At 33.7% G+C, this 22789-nt stretch overlaps 1 protein-coding gene across 1 annotated transcript in view; it reads left to right on the forward strand.

Annotated features, from left to right (window-relative positions):
* Window positions 1-22788, forward strand: part of SYCP1 (synaptonemal complex protein 1) — a 24960-nt gene extending 2172 nt beyond the window's left edge. The window contains exons 4-32 of the mRNA XM_080367901.1: window positions 500-664; window positions 1507-1574; window positions 1763-1836; window positions 3116-3174; window positions 4325-4394; window positions 5001-5074; window positions 6027-6135; window positions 7330-7424; window positions 7562-7746; window positions 8639-8706; window positions 9847-9908; window positions 11038-11142; window positions 12105-12208; window positions 12698-12815; window positions 13060-13130; window positions 13799-13880; window positions 14339-14401; window positions 14749-14811; window positions 15499-15561; window positions 16695-16811; window positions 17430-17540; window positions 18226-18318; window positions 19237-19311; window positions 19926-20023; window positions 20056-20071; window positions 20128-20304; window positions 21312-21455; window positions 21817-21903; window positions 21989-22788. Of these exons, the coding sequence (XP_080224027.1) occupies window positions 500-664; window positions 1507-1574; window positions 1763-1836; window positions 3116-3174; window positions 4325-4394; window positions 5001-5074; window positions 6027-6135; window positions 7330-7424; window positions 7562-7746; window positions 8639-8706; window positions 9847-9908; window positions 11038-11142; window positions 12105-12208; window positions 12698-12815; window positions 13060-13130; window positions 13799-13880; window positions 14339-14401; window positions 14749-14811; window positions 15499-15561; window positions 16695-16811; window positions 17430-17540; window positions 18226-18318; window positions 19237-19311; window positions 19926-20023; window positions 20056-20071; window positions 20128-20304; window positions 21312-21455; window positions 21817-21903; window positions 21989-22132 (2760 nt within the window). The 3' untranslated portion in view covers window positions 22133-22788. The remainder of the gene's footprint in view (window positions 1-499; window positions 665-1506; window positions 1575-1762; window positions 1837-3115; window positions 3175-4324; window positions 4395-5000; window positions 5075-6026; window positions 6136-7329; window positions 7425-7561; window positions 7747-8638; window positions 8707-9846; window positions 9909-11037; window positions 11143-12104; window positions 12209-12697; window positions 12816-13059; window positions 13131-13798; window positions 13881-14338; window positions 14402-14748; window positions 14812-15498; window positions 15562-16694; window positions 16812-17429; window positions 17541-18225; window positions 18319-19236; window positions 19312-19925; window positions 20024-20055; window positions 20072-20127; window positions 20305-21311; window positions 21456-21816; window positions 21904-21988) is intronic.
* Window position 22789: the final 1 nt, after the last annotated feature.

Here is a 22789-nt window from a genome sequence, read left to right on the forward strand (position 1 = left end):
CTAAACCACTGATCAAGCGCTGCTTGTACAGTGCTTTAAAGGTCTTCTAGGAGCACAAGGTTAGTTGGTTTTTCTTCCTCCTTTGTGTAAGACAACTGCAAGAACTATCGCAGGTAGTCTTGGACAAGATCTCTGAAGCTGGTTTTACTTAACTCAGCAGTATCTGTCAGAGTAAGGAGGGCAGTGGTGTGAAGAACCTTGTATTGACTTCTGGTGGAGTGCAGTTAGCCATATCTTTAAGACTATCTGTTTAGTGATGTCCCTATATCTGAAGGTAGTGGGGGTATTTTTCACTCACGTTTGTGTCTCTTACTTGTTCTGTAATACATACACAGCGAATGCATGAAGACTTAAACTTTGATTCCTGATTGTATATAAGCTTGTGTCACCATCTGTGGAAAAAAATTACTCTTGTGATATGTCTAAGAGATAAATATGTATCTACAACATTACTAATTAAATAGCATTTGAGATTAAATTGTGGAACCTGTTTTAATAGAATATAGCAACAATGAATGAATTGTATTCAAAACTCTACAAAGAGGCTGAGAAGATCAAGCAGTGGAAACAAACTGTAGAATCAGAACTGAAGCAGAAAGAAAGAAAACTGCAAGAAAACAGAAAGATTATTGAAGCACAGCGTAAAGCCATTCAGGAGTTGCAGGCCAGTATTGTACAATATACAATGAATATGTAAAGTAAAGAGGAAGTTCTTCCTGATTTAGTATGAGAATATTATTCATACAACTAAATATTAAAGAATGTTGCAGAGGTTAAAGAAATTTTGAACTATTAATGTGATGACTTCAAAGAAGCCATTTGGCTAGATACCAATGACCTATGGCTCTACTGCTTTTAAAGGAAAAAGTAACATTTTGTTTTCTAAGAATGGTTTTCCTCTTTTTAACAATGCACTTCTATCTTTGCATTATTTACGTGACATCATACTGTGGGTTTGCAGAAACCTGTTTAAGACTGAGTAAGTTTTCATCCTCCTGGTATGTGTAAAGTAGGCTCATGCATATTTCTGTATTCAACACATAGTGGAAGTAGTGCACTCTGTTTTCCCAGTTTCTTATCTCGCTGATAGTGATGGACAGCTTTGTGGCTGAAACACATATTTTTAAAAATGTATTGGTCTTTTTTTGTTGCTGTTTGTTGTTTGTGTTGGCTTTTGTAACCTGAGTCATCTTTGAATGTTTTGACTTTTGCCTTGAGAAGATGGTTATTCTGAGAAGGGGTGCACACCTGTAGTATGCGATTGTGTGTACAACACTGTGTGTACAACAAATGCTGTAAGCATTTTGGTTGCTGGTAAATTATTGTTTATTATTATGTCTTTCATGCAAACTGTAACAAAAGATGGCATATAATAGCAGGTAAAATGGATTTCTGTCTTCTGATGCAGAAAATTACTTTCTCAAGTGAGATTTGAGAAGTGAAACTGTATTTCTAGTGTGTTTTTCAATAACAATGTGTTTTTGTATTTGTTCCCTATTAAACTAGTTTGAAAATGAAAAACTAAGTTTAAAACTGGAAGATGAGATAAATGAAAATAAAGATCTCTTAAAAGAGTAAGTAATACAGTCAAATATTTTGTGAAAATAATTACATTTTGCGCTGAGAACTGTATTAGTATGGGAAGTTAGATACAGCTGTTAAATTGTAAAGGTCATCAGGCCATTTACATTGTTACTACTTAGGTATGCAAAGTACCATGCATTCCTGTGACCACCTATTACGGTATTGTTTCCTCTTTTAGAAACAACGCTTCAAGGCATCTGTGTAATCTGCTCAAGGAAACCTGTACTCACTTCACAGAGAAGTCCACCAAATGTAAACGCTATTTAAATTGATTTATGAGAGTAAATGTACTTCTAGATTTCTCTAAATTCACGAAGGAAAAGCTATCATTGTGTTCCAAGTATGTTCTCTGGTTGAGATAAACTGTATGTGTGTCTGCATCAGCGTGAAATTAGATGTGAAGCCATAAGTCTAATAGTTGTCTGTTTTGAAAAGCTAAATCTAGAGGGTTTCTGAAGTCAGTGGATAGTTTCCTGGAAGGTTACAAACCTTGGGAGCTATTTAGATGTCTAAACACTGATTGAAGTTTAAGGTAGTGTAAGCAACCCCGATTAGCCACTAGCAGCCACTCCAGAGCGAGTGTAGGTCTCAGGAAGTCTTGTCAGTCCATTGATGTTTTTCAGTCCCATCCAGATACCTTGAGTATATTATGACATAGAAGGTGGCAGTTCATGTCTGTGTTTAGGCAGTAGAATCTACTCTAGTTACCTTTCCTAGCACTATAACAAATTTCCAGAGTTGTTGTTATCCTATTTAGAGCAGTTATGGATTCATGGAGGAAAAAGGTCCAAATCCCAAGACCCCATGAGTAACTAGCATTCTTCTTACTAAATTGACCAAGCCAAGATAGCTGCATAACTTAACAAAGTTTAAATTCTTGAGATTTTAAAATACGTTTTTGCCTTTGGATTTTATTGTATGAAATTCAGAGTTGTTATTACAATCTTTAAAATTTTGCAGAATTGATCCCAGATACTTAAGAATGTCTGTTTCTTTTTAGCCTTGCTTCTACAAACACCTGTGTATAGATGTACTGTACTTATTTGATAGCTGTGTTTCTTACTGTTTTCTTAGGGGAAAATAATATCAATTAAAAAAAAAAGAAAGAAAAAGAATGAGATAAGAGTATTACAATTCTGTAATGACAGCTCTGTGGTCTTGGGTATCTGATTATGGGAAGAAATTCGGTGCTAAACCTGTTGCAGTTTTTGAAGCACTATAGTATTCAACAATATTAATAATGTCAAAATTAATATAGGTACATAAGTTGATGTAGAATCGTACTATTCACAGAAAAAGTAAGGTTTGGGAGAAAATTTGAAAAGCTGAGCTTGCTTGATGTTCCAATGGAATATACATTTTCTTCAGATGATGTAACTTTTGGCATCCTGCTTCATAATGATTTTTTTTAAATAAGAAAAGGCCTATAATTCCTTTTTCAGTTCATTATGCTGTTTAAGCATAATGGCTTGGACAACTGGCATTCTTTTTCAAAAGGAAAACTTTATGGTACTTATTCTTACTTTGATAGATGAACATGAAAGAGAAGAAACAAGACAAGTATATGTGGAACTTAATAACAACATTGAAGTAAGTGATGTAGCTTGTGAAAGGCTCAGATGTGATCCCAGTTATATGGATATGTTGAGCTATCTGAGTTATGTGTATATGTTGAGATACTGGTTGTATGAAGAACATTCTCTGATAAAACAATTAGAACCGTCATGTGTGATGCAGGAAGTCAGGTTTTCAGTCCCTTTATTTTTGTATTGTATAGAGCATTAATTAGATAAAATGCAACAGTGTTTGGGATGTAGATCCGTGGGATCTGTGTGATATGTATGACCTGCTTAGTGTCAGGTGGCAGCCATAACTTCTGTCTTCTTTTTGTACTCTGTTTCACCAATCTGGTGATTTCACAGAACGGCTGATGTTGGAAGCATCCTCTGGAGAACATCTGGTGAACTTCCCCTGCTAAAAGCAGGACCAGCTATAGCAGGTTGCATAGGGCTGTGTTCAGTCAGGTTTTGGGGTCAGGTATATTAGGGTTGTTCTATTAGATAGCTTTATTTAATGTAAAGTGCAATATAAAATAAAGATGAACAAACAAAATTAATTTCAGTTTTGAGTGTGACACAGAACAAGAAAGCTCAGTACTGAAACTGGTGATTTTGTGTGGAATAGAAAGCATAAGGTGTGAATATGCCTTAACTTAAAGAGGGGGTTTGCATTTTTTTTGTTAAAGAAGTGCAGTCTTGCCAAATAAATTAGTTCATCATATTTTTGTTACTAATTATTCCAGTGTGGAAGATAAGAGTTTAGTATATTTGTAACAGAGAAATGTAAGGCATTGTTGTTAGGAAGTGATAAAACAGATAAGCAGAGTCAGAGAGTACAAGGTGTAATGGTTAAATATTAACTATAGGTTGTTGTAGCAACTAAGAAAGGCACAACAACTCCCCCATTGTGTTAGGGATGTACAAACATGGACCGGTAAAAATATTTCATCCTTGAAATTGTTTAGATCTTGAGTACAGAAATTCTTAAACTACCAGCTCTGTATAATTATAACATTGTTAACTCAAAATATGTTTGTGCTCTGAATTTTGTTTTTAACAACATTTCTTCTACAAATATAAATGAGCTTGTAATAGTGTTTGTTTGCAAATCATAAACATAGTTGTTCATTACTGAAAGTACTTAGTTTTGTATGAACATATGTATTGAATTTTATTTTTAGAGAATGATAATGGCATTTGAAGAGCTTCGTGTACAAGCAGAGAACACTAGATTGGAAATGTGTTTCAAATGTGAGAATTCTGTTGTGTTTATGCTGCAGGCTTAATCATAGATTTATTGCGTGCAGTTTCAGGCCAGAAAGATACAAATTGCTAGAGTGGTGAATGCTGTGACAGTTGTTAGATCCCCTTTTATTCATGCTGCCAGCTATTAAATGCCTGAGCCCTTTGGTTTTTCCATTGGATCAGATTTGGAACTTTATTTTTCAAAGTCACTCAAATAAGTTTTGACTGTGAAGTACAGTCTAGAGATCACTACTTATGTAGTTTGTTTATTTAAATGGTAATGCACTAGTGTATAGCTACAGAAATTTTAATTATCAGCTTTATTTACACTACTACGTGCCTGTTTAATTTTTACATGTGCATTTCTGTTAGTTTCTTATAACAAACTATTAAGTGATACATGGAATAGCGGACTAATTCTGTGGAAAGCTGATGTAAAAAAATTATTTTGTCTGATTAGAAAATAGTTTCTAACGTGACCTCATAAATTACTCTTTAGGAAACAAATTGTTCAGCTGTATAATTATAAGCAATCTTGAACTGGACATTGTATTTAACTTGAAGTATGTTTTAGCTAGTATATTAACTACGGATATTATTGTATCTCCAAAGTGAAAGAAGAAGCAGAAAAAGTGGATAAGTTTGAAAAAGAATGCAAACTGGAAGTCAGTATGAAGGAAAAGCAGGTTTGCTCAGTTTTACAATCTACTATGTACACCTTTATTTTTGAAACAAATCTTTTGGTTTCTTTAATGTTTGAATTTTGCTGTCATGGCAATGAATGGAAATAATTATTTTAAAAACACTTGGTTGGTTGTGAAATATTTTTATTTTGGAAGGATGGAAATTGATATTGCAAATGACCTTTTGATGGGGTGTTCCTTCCGTGTTACTTCTTTGGAGTAAAATGTGAAGTAGACTAGTGTATTGTGGCAAAGGGAGATCTTGGTGATAAGATTTAAAAGGACCATGTAAACAATGAGTACTCTTTCTGTTTTCTGTGCATATGCCTTTATAAAGTGGCTTGTGCAGATGCATAGAATTAGGAAAGCAGTCATCACTTGTCATAGGTAAGAAAGGTATAGTTCATATCTGGTAATAAGGAAGGTGGGAAAAAGGATTGTAATGCGTATTGGGCCACAGGCTGGTAAAAGAGTTTAAGAATCTGAGATGAGAGTAGTTTTTTTGTAGTGGTGATGAGGTAGCTGTGATGGAAGACTGATTAAGTTGAAGAAATTAGTTGTCATAATAGTTTTTAGTTTGTAAGCAGGACTCTGAGAAGCTGAGCATCCATCTGTATCTGGGAAGGTCAAGAGTTTGTTTTTCTGAGGATAGATGTGACATTGCAATAGGGGAAGGAGTGTTCCTGGGCATCAGCAGGAGCTACATTTAAGTCAGATTCTGCTATCTTGGCGATGTTCCAGTATCTTTAGTCTACTGGTATTCATATTTTGGTTTTGAACCGAAGAGCTTTTTCACCCAGAGTAATATGACATGATCAATATTTGGCTAAGACTGACTATCTTATGTAACACGGATGACAGCAGTATATATGCTAATCATACAGGGTGCACAAATGAAAATGAGAATCTGTCCTTTTTTCTAGACTTCATTATGGTATTATTTTAATTTTGCTAGATTTCAGCTCTTACCATACAGAGTGATGAAAAAGATGATATAATAAGAGACATCAAGACTCAGCTGCAGGAAGCAAAAAATAAGATTGCTGACTTTGTAGAAGCAAAAAGTAAGAGTTCTCTCTGCTATGTTAAAATGTAATTGGTTATAGATGTGTAGGAAACCGGATCATGATAATTTTACCCTGTTACTAGTCAGCAGCAGAACTTTAGCGCCTTGCAGGCCATGTTTTCATTTGGAGCAGAAGCTGCTGATTTGGGATCAGGACTGGTAGTGTAATCCATGTAAGTATAAAATCTATGCCTATATTTCATAACCAAGGTTTTCCCTTTAGGCTTAGACTACACTCTGGTTTTTTATTGACATGACAGCTTCATTGTGAGGGATTTTTCTCTTGGTCTTCAATAAACTCTAGCGTGAACATGCTGTACTACTTACAAAGGTGCCATGTACCCTGTCATTCCTTTTCTGTAACAGAAGTTTTAACAGGACACTATAACCCTGCCCGTGTTATAGAGGTTTTTCCATTCCTGTTGGACTTGTACAGAAGACATGGCACAATAATATTAAAGTGTTTTTCCTGGTTACTGGATTGATCGGTTTCAAACCAAGTTAGTGAAGGGTCTTCAAAGTATAATATTTGTTCAGAAGTCCATAAATAGTAGCCTTGTTCTGTGTTCAACAACACATATTTTGACATCTTTGCTAAATAACACCCCAAAATATTACAGCTTCTAAACAGAATCTTATTTGCGAATAGGGAAATGATTGACTGGCATTTGAAGTTTTAACTGTTTTTGAAGGGTTCTTTTTTAAGGGTGAGTCAAGCAGTGACAGTGTTTGAAGATTGCAAGGGGAAAAAACATTGCTTGAGTTTTGAAAACTTATACTCAGGTCCCACTGAGGAAACTTACTTTTCAGAACTTGATTTTCAGTATTTTTAAGCCATTTATATTACAAAATATTTACAGTATAGGGTGCAAGTACTTTAGAAGTGAGGCAATTTTCAGTCTCCCCTTCCCTGGGGAGTGTGGGGGGAAGGTTTTAGCATAGTTTTTATGCCAGATACATGTAAGTGGCTGCATTTTGTTAAATTCTATAAATACATGTCATTTTCTTTTTGGATACTGTTACTTAGTAGGTTGAATAATCATCTTGGAGGCTTCTTCCTTAACAATGACATGAATATATTATGTAACTTGGTTAAGTTCTAGGAATGTATTTATCTGTAAAATAGAAATGCAAGCATTTTTTAGTAAATACCCTATTTTTCTTAAATGTAAGCATGTATCGTTTTCCTTAGGACATGAAGGAGAACTGTTAAGGGAAACCCAGATGAATCAAGAACATCTGAGGGCAGAACTGGAAGAGGCCAAAGTTTCATTGCAAAAAACAGAGGTACAGCTTGCTTATAATTTTCCAGTATAAATAGATTAGATGAGCCATTGCATAAATAATCACTGATACTTTAGATATGAAACAATTGTAGTTCTTTGTTGCAAAAAATGTTTAGAAACTATATAATTTTTTTGAAGGTTACTCAAAAGAGCTTAGAAATCGAATTGCAGACTGCAGTGAATGCGTTAATTCAGGTCACTGGAGAAAAAGAAGCACAGGTGGAAGAATGTAAAAAAGCTAAGGCTTTGCATGCATCCCTGATAGAGGAATATGAGACTTCTATTTCCAATATGAAAAGCTTCCTGCAAAAAGAGCAAAATAGGTAAATTAAACAGTTTAAATTCAAAGAATCTTATAGGTAAAATACTAGACTACCAGGATGCTTGGAATAAAACCTAAATGTAACTGCATTTTTTTTGTAATCACTAATAACTATTTTTAAAGTGCTTCACCTATTTCGTTATTTGAAATTATTAGCACTTGAAGACAGTTACACTGTTTGGTTTTGTGTAGATACAGCTGTTAACTAAGGAAGTAGTAATCTCATTTAATACTTGACAGTTCCTTATTAATGGAACCTTTAGTGAGGAAGATGCTCTTCCATATGTGATAATAGTAATACCAGTGCCTATTATTGATGTATTTCAGGGTTTTTTTAGTTTTAAAAACTGTATTTGTCAAAAAACCTGATAGCAACTAAAGCCAACCTTTCTAGAAGTGAGAACAGAGCAGTAAAGATGTATTTTAAAATATCACAGATGAGTTTTAAAAAAGCAGTGATTTTGGGTTTGTGGCATTAAGGTGTCTTCTAAGTAGTTGCAGTTTATGACAAATCCAGGAAGAAAGAAGGGATATGAAATTAGTTTTTCTGACACAGTGGTCTAAATGCAGATAATTTAATGCATTTTTTTTCAGTTTTGCTGGTTGATACTGGTCTATAAAAAAGTAAATTTTTGCTTCCCTCTCCCCCTGACTGTCATAGTAATATTTTTAAGAAATACAGATTTATGTATGTGTATATTTGTTTACTTTTATGTCTGCTGTTCTGAAGTTGTAAAAGTGAAATTCAATACATGTTGCAGGCAGATATATCATCTGCCTGTTGAAAGGCAAATGTTCTTAAAATGCTTGTGATAGACCTCTTCTTATTGTCCCTTGAGTTTCAAATGCAGTGCTTTGTACTATACTTTTTTTTTTAATTACCATTTTATTAGATTGGAGAAATATGAAGATGAGTCAAAGCTACTTACCTTGGAGCTCAGAAATAAGTCTGCTGAACTGGGTGAGATTTGTAGAAAGAAAATGAGCTAAGTAGTAATAAAAATGCTTTATGCTGTTTTCTGAAAATGGATTGTCCCTGTTGCTAGGAAAAATAGTTTTACAGTACCCTGTACCTGTCAGGAATGCTTAAATTTCTTTTTACTCATCTGACTCCCTTTGGCAACAGTCAGTCAGCAATGCTGTGCAGACCTCCAATAGTAAGACCATACATGCATAGATTCTTCTGGAAGTCATTTTGGTTTCTCTACACTCTTCCAGTTAAGACTGATCGCACTGAAGACCTCTTTGAGAGGTAGCATTAGACTGCTGAACAGTAGATTCCAGGAATTATTTCTGTAGCTTGTAGCAGAGACAAAACACTTGCATTAAGCCTTCCTGCAGATCACTCTCCCCATGTCTGATGCAGAGTCACACTGACAGTGGTTAGCTTTAAATATTGCTTTGATATCCTGTGATTTCTAGATACATGCTTCTTAGCCCCCAGAGTAAGAGGTCTATCTTTAGCACTGATTTCCCAGTGTGCAGCATATGCCTCCAGTCCTGATATGATAGATGAGAAATACAGTGTGATGTCCTTGTATGTATTGAAGGCATCTAAAGATTAAGTGTTGAAAAGTTAACTTCTAATGCTTGTCTAGAACAAGGTGAGATGTGACCTGTGAGGATTCCAGAGCAAAAATGAGTTTGGTGTCCAGTACTTGCAAAAAATATCGGCAATGTGAAGGTGCACATAGGAAACATTGTGAAGTTACTAACAAGTGGTTTCCTTTTTTAGCATATCCATGTGAATATCTTCAGCAGTTCAGGGTTTTTTTTCTGAAAAGATGCATATGCATCAATATTTGAACATTACTCCATTTTTACAGTCCATGGTTTCTTTGAAGCCATGATTGTGGAAAACATAATAGACTGAATTTTATTTAAGATTAATTACTAGCTTCTGTCCAGATATGTATTTCCTAATGTCTTTCTGAATAATTTTTTCAACTACATTTAGATTAAGTCGTAATTTAGTTTTAAAAACTTCTGAATTTAATCCCACAAGTTTTGAAAATTAGGCACTGCAAAGGCATAAATGTTTTATACTGCCTGCTAAATATATAAAATTATTTCTGTTCAATTAATTTTACATGTGCTGTAGAAGAGATGACTAAACTAAAATGTGACAAAGAAATGAAACTTGAAGAGCTGTCAGAAACACTGGTAAATGTTTTATTAGTCTCCCAGCATTTACTTTTCATATGAAGTCTCTCTTCCTTTGTATCTTAAATGCCATATATAAACACTGTCTAATCTGCCTTAATGTTGCTACTAAACTTTCTTACCTGTCTTTTAGACAATTTCAGTGCTTTCTTTGAAGGAATTGATACTCTCCACTGATTTTTGTTGGTTTGTTCTGCTTTGCTTTGGTTTTCCTTGTCAAGATTTCTGGTCATTTTCTTCTTCATTCACACCTATTTAAATGCCACTTCCTCTAGACATAAAGATTTTGCATTTTTAGTTATGCCTAGTACTCACTCTTTCCTTGTTCTGAACCTTTCTGAAAAATACTTTTTTTTTTAATTTTTTGGTGATGAACATCAGCTCAAACCTTGTGAGTACCACACATCTGACATTTAAGGCTGAAGGATCAACCAGTTTTTGAAAGTAAAGATAATTCCTTGAGTGACTAGCTTTCTTCATAATAATCTTCTAAAAATTAAGCCTTAAGAAGGCTGACCTAATTTTGGTGTTTAAAGGATAACCAAGCTTCTGACACCACTCAGAAAAGGCAGTGAAATTTGTGAAAAGGTTATTATGACAAAATAAGGACACAAATAAGCCATTTCATAGGTTTCTTACTTCACAAATCTGTTGATTATTTTGCTGTTTGTGGTGTGTTAGTTATGGTGAGGTGTCCTCCATACTGTAGTATCCAGAAAGCATTGTATATTGTGTTGATTCATGTCCGTATTCAGAGAAAACACTTAAGAGCCTGAAGAAAGGTCTTTTGGGTTATAACACCCCGTTCCATGCACTCCCATTATTATACTGGCTGTTCTTTTCTTGCCTATAGAGATGCTTCCTGAGGGAATTGGCTATGGTCTCTGTGAACCCTATGGAACTGTGACACAGGCCCATTTTCTGTTACAGAAGTCTAAGCTATATGAAGTACACTTTTAATACAGGATTATTTTAGTTATGATCTTGTATTTACAAGTCTAGCAAGAAACTGCATCAGCTAAAATAAGATAGTGTGAAACCAAGTTTGCATTTTACCATGTATACCTTTGTTCCTTATATACTGTGCACTGAATTTTCTGAACTGAGTTTCACCAATGTTCTTAAACAGGGAAAAGTTGAAGGACTTCTAGTGAAGAAGAAGGATCTTGAGGCTACTGTAGAAAATTTGCAGGAAAGGGAAAAAGAAATGGAAAATACTCTCCAGATCAGAGAGGTCTGAATAAAGGGTGATAGTAACATGCTTTTATAAATAGTTGTTACACGTTATAACTTGTATATAAGAACATAAGAAATGTCATAGTCATACCAGTGCTCTACCCAATGCACTGCTCTGCTCCTGACAATGACAGCAGAAGATATTATGTAATAGAGGAACCTGGCTGTTTGCTATGGTCCATTTTCCTCATGATGCTGCAGTAGCTGCATTAAGGATGTTAGAGGACACGTACATGCCTGTCAGCTGCCTTTGCTATCATTTCTGGACTTGTTCATGTTCACTTGTCTCATCTGGGTTTGAACCCCCTCGTGCTGTTTGGCTCCATAGCTGCCTGTGGTAAGAAATTCCAGAAGTTCATTATATGCTGTGCTTAAAAACGAATCACACTCTCTCTTCCTCCGTGTCGCCCTCGACTCCCCACCTGCCTGCAAGTGCCTGTGCCTGTGGTATCAGGTATCACCAGTTACTTGGAGAAAACAGTATTCAAAGGATTTGTGCATTATAAGGCTTGCCTTATCTTGTAATGGCAGGAAGTTCCTGAGAGAAGAGTTTTGCTTTGTGGCTTGGAATGCATCCAAAATATGTGCCTATTCTATCACATAGTACTGGAATTCTGTGGTTGGGTTTTTTTTGAAGTATTTTAATTTTTTTTAATTAGGTGAATACGAAAGCTTGTGATACCCGAAGCAAATGTCTTCATTTAAAATAATGTTCAAGGGAATCCAATGTTGTCAGTAATTTTGCAGACTAGTTAGTTACAGTATGGGACACATTTAGCACTCATATCAGAGTTCAATATCTCACACTACTTCCAGATCACACCAGGGAGATGTAAAGATACAGTCTGGTTAATTTATGGCATGCATGTTGTTTTGTTTAATCTTAAAGCTTTGTGTTGTCAGTTCATTTCTGATAGATTTCATGACTTTTACTCAAAACACTTCCTTTTTATTCTGCAGAAAGAAATCCACGATTTGAAAGTACAACTGACCAGTACAGCTGAAAAGGAACAAAATTATTTAAAACAACTTATGACACTGAACACAGATCTTGAACAAGAGGCGTATGATAATTTTTGAAAATACAATATTATTTTTTTTGTGTTATGAAAATTACTTTAATATACAATGATTTATGATTGTTTTCTAATGCAAAATTTGAACCTATGCACACAGTATGACATCTGTTATATACTTATATTTATAAATTACATTTTCTGTATTTGTATGTATGTAATTGTTCCAAACCTCTGTGATTTAGTTGGGTTAACATGAAGAGAAAGTTTCTGAATTCATTGTTAACCCTGCTTTAAGCTGGATATTGAACTACATCATCTTCAACAACCATTATATTTATATAAAAGTTTACTCTCATTTTCTTCCTTCCACTGCCTTTTTGCATCACTATAACTTTGCTGCAAAGCTTAAATTCATAGCTACAGGCCTGGACTTTTTCCAGTGTGAAGTAACAATTCTTTAACAGATAAATTTAACTTGAAAGGAAAATTTGAAATACGTGTTCTTATTTCTCTTGACCATTTGTTTTAAACTAGGCAAAAGAATGATCAACTAACAGTGTATATCAATAAGCTTTTATTAGAAAAAGAACAACTAGCACAAGAGAAAAGTGGTATGGCTACAGAAATCAAGAAACTGGGAGAAAATCATGAGGCAAGTTGTAAACGTCCAGCTGTTTTTAAAGGATGATGTACAATTCAAAATACAGATAATGTGGTAAACTGCAACTTGACATGGCTCTGTAGAATATCTGAACCATTTTTTATGTTTAAAATGCAAAGGAAGTGCAGTTACCCTTGTGGATAGAGCAGATCAAGATACTGCTTAAGATGCCACTGAATTTTTTAAAATGTCACTTTGAATTTTATTCGTTTTACTTATGCGGGTCTTTATTTAGGATAGTAGAAAAAAAGAAGAAAATACAAAGCAATTACTTGAAAACCTGGAAGAAGCAAATGGCCAGCTAAGGCAAGTAAAAAACAAATATTAATGTACAATAGTATTGAAGGAAGGAGACTTGATTCCTTCACGGTTAGTCTAAATGTTGTTTTCATGTACTGCTTTCTGTGATTTTTAGATTAATACTTTTTTTAGGTTATATAGCTAAACAGAAACTTTAGTATTGATGTGGGCCATGTAGAAGTTTCTACAAACTAATAATAACTGCTGCTACAGGAAGAATTTTTTTGCCATAACTTTGTATTGCATATAGAGAGCTATCCTATTCTGCATTAACATCTTAGGTGTGAAGGAAATGAAAATAGAAGTTAAAGGTTATGAACTAAATGTGAAAAGGTGAAACTGGTTAAATGTTATTCTCTGAAGCAGTATTTGTACCACTAACCCAATAGACAGGCAGCCTTCCATGTTTCATAGACACATTATGATATTACAGATTAGAATGTATTTACTTAGGTAAGGGGAACATCCTTCCATATTTAAAAAAATTATATACAGGTCAGACATAAACTTGCAGTCACTTTGCATAATTTTAAGAACATTTTCATTGAACAGCTTATGAAGTTCTCATCAATATTAGCAGTTCTTTTTAGAAAATAAAGTATGGGTTTATTTAGCAGTAGTGAAAACAATTTATTAAGTAAATATTTACTAATGCATGTTAATTTGGCATTTAGAAATGAACTGGAGTCTTTGAAGGAGAAGATGGCAAAGAAAGGTGAAGAGTTTAAAAGTAAACTGGATGAAAGAGAAGAAAATGTATGCCATATCATGTGCTTTATTATGAAAATGTATAACATAACCTGTAGGACAAAATCTAAATGTAACACCTTTTTTTCCTGCAAAGCTCTGCCTAGGGATATAATGTCTTAAAAAGGCTTTCTTCTTTCAGTGCTGCTACCATGCTGAGCCCTTTTATTTTAAAAGGCAAGGACCTTCACTGGGATGTTTAGTCTTACATGGGGGTGTAAAAGTCCAGATTTGTTAGTTTTCAGGCAAACAGAGAACCCCCTTTTTTTTCATTTCTGCATACCCACTTAGTGATGGATGAGGTATGGATTACCTTTCAAAACGTAACAAGAGTTTTAGTTTAAATATGGTCAGTTATTTTTATTTTCTTACTGTAGTTTCAAAGCACACCTCTTTTTTTTTTTTAACATCATAATGGATTTCAAAATTGTATTGTATAAGTCAATGATTTACAATTATAATTCCAGGCTAAGAGTATTGAAAATGATATTTCAAGAAAGGAAAAGCAGTTGAAGATTCTAGAAAATAAGGTATGCTTTTTTTTTTTTTTCAAGGACTGTGGAGAACTTCATACAAGATTACTTTTTAAATTGTGAAGTAACTTTTTGAAATTTGCTTCTTTCTGAACTCTACAACCACTGAGGAACTGGTTCACTGCTATTAATGTTGATGATACTGGGCTAGCAAAATTCTTGTAGTACTTTATGGTTAAAACTCCAATTGTTGTAACATGTTGGCATGTTTCAGTCCCATTGGAAGTAATCAGACTTGTGCAAATGCATGTTTAAGTATGTTGACAGTAATCTCTAACACAATGAGTAATTTTTTAGGAGTTGATTTTATATTTGATAATTAATATTTGGAATATTTCTTATAGTTGAATAATCTGAAGAAACAGGTGGAAAATAAAACCAAATGCATCGAAGAGTTGCAACAGGAGGTATGTACAGTTTTTAAAAGTCACTAATACCTAAACCAAGGTATTTTGTGGTACCTTCTTTTCAACAGTGTTTGTCTGGTGTGGTATCTTAGATATACCTATGTAATTTATAACATTTCCTTTCTTATCCTAACTCTGAGCAATTAAGGAGTCACCTTTGGAATTACTTGATTTGTAAATTTATTCTTACTTTTGAAAAGTACAATTACAGAAATAATAACTTTAATAAACTTTTACTGTTTTCATTTAGTACATGGTATCATTGATATACTTGAAATAATGACCTCTCCCAGTTACCAATAGTATAAAAAAGTTGTGATTAGGAAAAATAGTTAATAACTGTACTGTAAAAATATATAACATGTATTTTTGATCATGATATCTGCACATTTTCTGTCAGCAGCATCTTAGTTTTTCTTCCCATTCTGCACCCTCATTTGCTTTTCTCTGATGTTGCCCATGAGGAGTCTGTTATAAGGTCATGAAGTAACAGTATTATTAAAGTAAGTAGCTGAGCACTCTTGTTTCAAGAATTGATCTGGAACCTGAACTGCACAACAAAAAGAGAGTTATTCACTTGCTGAAAGCTGAAATTTTGACGATTCCAACCTGCTTGATGTAGTTAAATCATTACATAATTCTATTAACTTCTTAAAATACAGCATTTGGTTTTCTTTATTTTAACAGAACAAGGTGCTGAAAAAGAAAATTACTGCAGAAAGCAAGAAAACAAGTATTTATGAAGGGAAGGTAGGTTTAAATAACTTCACGTACAACATGAGGATAAAGCACAAAGACTAAACATTGTTAAGTCCCAGTGTAAGATAATACATGTTAAGCACATTCTGAACTGTTTCATGGATCTGGGATACAGATTTTGCAGGGATGAGCTCATACATTTTGGAAGATCCTTCCATTTTTTTAATCATTGGGCACTGACTGGGCAATCAGACATTTGTAAGAGATGGGCATCACATCTCAAGGAATTATGTTCTTGATCAGTCCCTTTCTTTTTTGCTTAATAGGGTACTGATCATCACTCAGATATGCCAACCAATTGAAACAGAGAAGCAATTAAAGGAAATGCATATATTAATATTATTCCCCTTAGGCAGTTCTTTTCATGTGTTCTGCAATGATAAGTCCCTGATTAGAATATTGTGTCCAGTTTTTGGGTACCGCACTTTAAGAAAAGTGTGGACTGTTTTGAGGGTATTCTTAGGAGAAACTTAAAAGGCAAAAATACAATCAAAATGCACACTTGGGAGGAAAACATAGCAAAAAACAGCTAAAATCTTAAAGAGATTTATAAGGGAGGGAATAAAATCTCCATCTGTATCTTTTTTTAGAAGAATTCACAGCATTTAGGGTGATTGCTTAGGAATAGACTCTTCCTATTTGTTTCATACCAAATTCTCATTAATATTAGCAGCTAAAAGGAATTAATCTTTTTCAGAACTAAATGTAATTCTGAAAATAAACTATTTCTAGAGAAACTGTTTCTTCTTAATTGATAAAAAAGATTTGACTGTAAACATAATACAGTCATAGAGTCGTATTCCTAAGTCTTAGGAGACTATCAGTTATGCTTAATGTTCCTACTTTGCATTCCATAGCTGCAGTACTGAAGAGTCTTTTGTACAAAAGGCAGAATAGTGTGAGATTGCTAATGGATGTTTCCCATACATTGGAATGATTCTTTATGATTGACTAGCCTCTAGCTTTAGGACTGGTTTATTGACGGGGGTGCACAAAACTGGTATGGGCTGCCTTTCCCATTGTGGTGTTGCCATTGTTTCTATCAGTGTTTTCTAACTCACTTCAGGACAAAGTTCAAAGGTGTTGTTTTATTTTTTTTTTTTTTACTTCTGCATTCTCAAAAGGTGACTAAATTACAGTTAGAAGTGGAAAATATGAACAAGCAACATAAGGAAGCAGTTGACATCTATCAAAAAGACATTGAAACAAAAAAAGTAAATGAAAATAAACTTCTTGAAGAGGTGAGAGTTGTTAATTTTTACTGTAACTTTTAATTATTTTTTGATGCATGATTTCTTTCTGAAGCTGTATCACCAGAGTCCTTGCTCTTATGTAGCAGTCTCATCAACATAAATAGAATGTGTATGCATGTGACCAATGCTTTAGTGCATTAGATCCTGAAGCTGAAGTATTTGTATATGCCTTTAAAAATAAGAACCCAGTTAAAATTTCTTGTTTCAAGATACTGTTCACAGAAATTCTATTCTTGGTATAAATACAGGATAAGCAAATTAGATTACAACTTTTCCCATGTTAGTATTTTCCTGCCCACAGTTTTTTTGATGGTAATATAAAAAAATGTTAGGGTAGAGTGCTTAAGTGTCATTTCAAACCACAAGCCACTTTATCTGCCATGGAAGAATGGGTGTACTTTTAATCTAGGTTTATTCATCCATTTTACCAATATGTATGAAAGATACAGGATTTGAAAAGCATCCTAAAAGGAAGTGAAGACTACACCAAATGAAACTATATATACATTGTACCCACAGGGGTAAGAAGAAATGAAATTAAGATTATTTTTTAAAAAAATATGTCAGTTGTTCATGAATTAAATTAAGTTTTTCTACTAAACTTAGGTAGAAAAGATGAGGTTGCTTGCTGATGAAGCAACGATAACACAGAGAGAAACTGATATAAAATGTCAACACAAGATAACTGAAATGATGGCACTTATGGAAAAACACAAGGTAAGAGATACTGATTTCAGATACTGATTTCAGTAATTGTAATGTGTTGATACTATGTTAAGTAAACACCTTTCAAAACTAGAATAATACAAATTAGAAAGTGAAACTTCATAATAAAGACCTGAGTCTAGCAAAATGAAGTTGAACACATACTTTAATTTTTATCACCTAAAAATAAATCCATCTTCAGATTTTGAAAACAGGTCTACTGGCAGATGAATTACATTTACCTAAATTTTTAGGAATTTTTTTGTTTTCAGGTTTCCTTTGATACCATTTTAATGCAGTGTTCTGAGTGTCAGTTTGAGCCTTCGTTTATGAGGAGATTGCTTAGTGACCTTCAGCAGTTTAACTTAACATATTTTAAACATTCCATATTACTCTGGTTTGCAGTATATTTAGCAGGTACTGTTAATAAAAATAACATGGCTAGTTTTCATGTGCTGGAACTCGTACCACTGCCTAGAGATAAAGCATTCTCTGTCAGCCCACAAAATAATGCTGCTTGTGCATTTTCTGTTTTGCAGTTTCTGCTGAAGCATCAATATTTGTTCATAGTACCTTCTGAATCTTCAGAAGAGTCTTATTTGAAAAAATTAGTAATGTTTTAAGACTGGGTAGATCTGTACTTGTAACATTTAGTCAAATATTTTGAGTCTGGTTTTTTGGTGTTTTTTTAATACAGCATGAATACGATAAAATGGTTGAAGAAAAAGATACAGAGTTAAAACTTTATAAAATAAAAGAACAAGAGCAGTTATCATCAAAAAGATCATTGGTAAGGCATACTCTTCAGCATTAAATAACTAAACGGAAGGGCTGCTGTCCTTAAAGTGTAATATGATTATAAGTATCACACTCGGCAGGGGGTGGGGGTGGGTGTAAGTGGCTGCTTTAGTAGGACTGAACCCTGAAGGGATCAATGCATTCATTTCTGTTTACAGTTATTTTCTTACAGGTTTTATTATGTGCATTAAAAAAATCCAGATGTTTCTAAAAATAAATTAGCATAGCTGTGTTTTTCTGTCTACTTTTCCTGATAGTGTGTCATGTTCTAACCTCTGACCTTTGTATTAAATAGTTGGTTTCTGCCCCCCAGCCCTCTGTTCTCACAAGTGTTTGAAGTTCTTACCTTGAACAATTTTGGTCAAATACCTGTTTCTTAGTAGTACTTCAGCTCTTTCTAAAATGAACTAAAACAAAACTTCAAGTCTAGAGTTAGGTTGCCTCCCTGTCGCCTTCTCCCCCACCCCACTTTCTGGGAAGGTTAGTTTTGAGAAGTATTCTGGGAGCCAACATCCCCTCAAGATTTTCACAGAAATGTACTTCTACAGCATATACTTAAAATGCAGTATTTTTCTGACATTTCCCTTCACAGAATATTTCTTTGCAGAGCTTTTAAAAGAGTTAGATTTTTTTAATAGAAGGTGTGACTTCAGTCTACATGTTGTTTTTTTTTTTAATTTGGTAACCGCTTCTTTGATCATCTGTTATTCTAGTGATTGAATAATTCTGAAAATGAATTGTAGATACCTCTCAGCATGCTCACTTTACGGATAAGTTAGCTGTATTGGAACAAACATATTTTTCTTTTGTTTATAATGAATATCCATATTAATTACAGTCTCATTTTGGACTGTTTTTGTTTTTCCAGGTTAAGCATAGCTAACCCTATCCTTTATCTAATTGTTTTTAGGAAAGTGAGCTGTCATGTTTGAGAAATGAACTGTCATCCCTTAAGGAACAACTTAAAGCAGCAATTGAAGAGAAGGTTGGTTTTCTGGTTTGTTTTAAATTTTACTTTATTAAATGTAGCAGTATGGGTGACATGCTTGGCCTGGTCTTATGCACTGTATTAATACACAGTCATGATGAACCTACTCTAGTTCACTCTGCTGTCAACAGAGGTGTTAAGAGTAGATGATCACCAGACGTCCATTGCAGCCTTAACAATTCTGTGATTTCGTGATTGCAACATAGTTTCTTCAGTTGGCAAAATAAATGCAAGATAGAATTAAAAAGACAGCAAAGGGACATTTACTTGAACAAACAAGAATGTTTCCAGTTCATTGCATGAGGCAATAACTAGAAAATAGAGCTCTTTCTTTTTTTAAATACAGCTGTGATAGAAGTTTTATCTATTTTCTTGTTTAAAAGAGATGTTATGTAGGTTCCTTAGCAGAGATGGGAGAAGTTGTATAAGAAATGAGACTGAATAGAAAAGTAATATCTTTTGAATGCTGCAGTTTGACTAAATCTGGGTAATATATTTGTGTGAATTTTGTAACAGAGTATGATTGAGGACTGTGTTCTGTAATTATACCAAGATTTTCAACAACTGAATTCAAACAAAATATTTACTTCCTATCACATAACTCTTTTTAGGAGAATCTTGCAAAAGAACATCCCCAAAATATGGTTCCTGAAAATGAAAAGAAGTACAAGGTAGCTTTAACCTTATCATTAATTAATTTTAGAATTTGGTAATATTTATATGTATGCATTTGAATTGAAGTTCCATGACAAAGTACGTACACTTAATAAAAGACATTGGAATGCATTTAACTTAAACCTTCTTTAATTTTAGAAAGTACAAACTCATTTTTCTGAGACTCCTAAACCTCACTTTGATCTGGACTATGAATCTATTAATTTAAAAAATAAAAAGTCTCCAAATGATATTCCTGTAAAAGTCAACGTGATGGAAAAGAAAGAACTGCCTTCAGTATCTGCTAAAAGTCCCTTGGATAGTCCATCATTAAAGGTTTGTAACCCATGGGAGTGAATTTTTCTTGTTTTATTTTTCTGACTGTATTTCTTACTTCTCTGTAGGTGCATGTTTATTTTTTGTTGTGATAAGCAGGGATTTAAAAGGTGATAGCCACACACACACACAAAAGTATTCCACAGTGATAACAGAAAGCAGTTTGTGTAAGGGCTCCCACTGGGTGTAATTTTCTTGCTCAGTTATTTAATTTGTTATCATTGATCAGTAATAATTCCTGTCCTAGAGGGACTGTGAATTTAATAAAGACTCTAGAATTCTTTTATGTAGTCTTAAAAGAAAAGTGATGTCTGTTTGTAAAGGCACATTCTTCTCTATGGAACAGAAAATAGCTTGTGTAGCTGTAAAAATTATCAAAGTATTCCTGACTGCTTCATCATAACTGTAAAACCTTACACTTCTACCCTGTCAGAAGCTTACAAGGGATATATATCTTAACAACAGAAACAACTACCATTTTTATGTTATCCTTGCTAAAAAAGGACTGCATTGTTTGTTCCATTGCAATGCTTCTGCGAAGTTTAACTTCTAGTGAAATAACTAGTTAAGTAAAAACAGTCATGTTCTTGATACCACTGTGTCTTGCTGAAAGCTTTTTCCTGCAATTTTGTTTGTTTGCAATTTCTTAAATGCTGATTATAGTCTGCATGTAGTGACTACAGTGCAGAATAACCTGAATTTCTGCAGATAAGCCTGAAGAAGTTAGATACAGTGTGCCATAAAACTCAGTTTTTCCACAGCTTCCTGTACATTCCTCTTGTTTGGCAACAAAAAAAGGATTTGGTTTTTTGGGTTTTTCCCCTTTCTACCCCCTCCCCTTTGTTTGGGTCTTTGCTTCACATTTTGGATGGAAAGATAATTGTTCCACAGCATCTCTCTAGTGTCCTCCTGGATACTCAGTCTGTAAACTGGGTTATGAGTTTGGGTTTAGATTCTATAATTGCTACTGAAAATACAGTTTGAAATGTCATCTTTTTCTTTCCCAGACATATATGATAAAGACTCCTCCAATACATAAACTGCAAAGTGAAAGGACAAATCTGCCTTCAGAACAGTGCATGAGGAAAAAGCAAAAAGTGCTTCTACAGCTGGATGTTCAGTCAGATAGCTCTGAACACAGTGACCTCCTGGTAAAAATCAGAGAACAAACAGTGTACTTAACAGATTTTTATGCACACTGCTATATCCAAGAATGTATATAAAGCATGTGGGGTTCTGTATCCAAGACAATATTAATGGGTATATTTTTATTTCTATGGTTCTTTCTGGAATTGTACATAATTAGTAACTATATGACAAACAGAGTACCACTATAAAAATACATGTATATATATTAACTTTTACATTGATTTTTTTATGTTGTTTTTATTGAACTGTTGAGGCTTCATAGTAACATACTAACTTTTTTTTTTTCATACTTCAGTATTCCTAGGGGGAAAGAAAATACATCTTTTAATATAGTGTGATTAACTTGTTTATTTTTAATTTAAGAGCATAGTCTCGGAAGAAGAAATGTTTAAAAAATTGTACAAAGATTATCCTCAAGCTTCACAATTATATGCCATGACACCAAAAAAGGTACTGTAGCTTTTCTTCAGATCAAAACAAACAGTTAATCAAATCGATTATAGAAATTAAAGGATGGCTTTATTTTTCTTCTTAGAAACCAGCTACATCAAATGGGAAAACTCCAGGCTCCATACTGAAACTTACAACCATGAGAAAAATGCGTGAGGCTGGTTGGACTGCAGTTTCTAAAATGGACAGGAAAAGAAAAATTAAAGATGCTGAAAGGCTTTTTACTTAAAATGAAAAAATGACTAGTGCCCTAACATTATCTGATTAGTATAACCACAGTATTATTCTTTCAGAGTTAGTACATTGTTGCATTTTTTTGTCATACTAGATACGTTTAATACTACATTAATTTCCTTTGTACACATAAACTTTATAGATACATAACTACGTCCACCTGCAGAACATTTTCTACATTTCATCCCCTATGCTATAAAAAGTTGGGAGACAAATGATCCCAATTTAGAATTTTGAAATAAGTATAACTACTCAGAAAGCTGTTTGAAAACAAAAAAAGGCTGTCATTAGAAATACTGGTTTTAAAGAAATTCAGTTTTGTTCTTATAAATGTACTCTCTTAATACATAATTCACGGAAGGGTATTATTTAGTGAAAGAAATACTGAAGCTGTTAAAATGCATGCGCTTTTATCTCAAGTCATCTTGTTTTTTCAAATGTTAAATGTTTTAAATGTTCTTAGAACTTTCTTTTTAGACGGTTTTCAGTGGCTACTATTTCAGTATGTTAGAAGTTTTGAAAATTTAAAATTGAATTTTCAATAGAATTACTTCAGTTTAAAAATATTTCAGCTTCACAGGGAATAGAATATGCACACATTTTGAGACTGTAAAAACAATGTTAAGATGTCATTAAATTGTTTGTCTGACAC

The sequence above is a fragment of the Falco punctatus genome (genome assembly GCF_963210335.1).
Source record: "Falco punctatus genome assembly, chromosome: 17".
NCBI lineage: Eukaryota > Metazoa > Chordata > Aves > Falconiformes > Falconidae > Falco > Falco punctatus.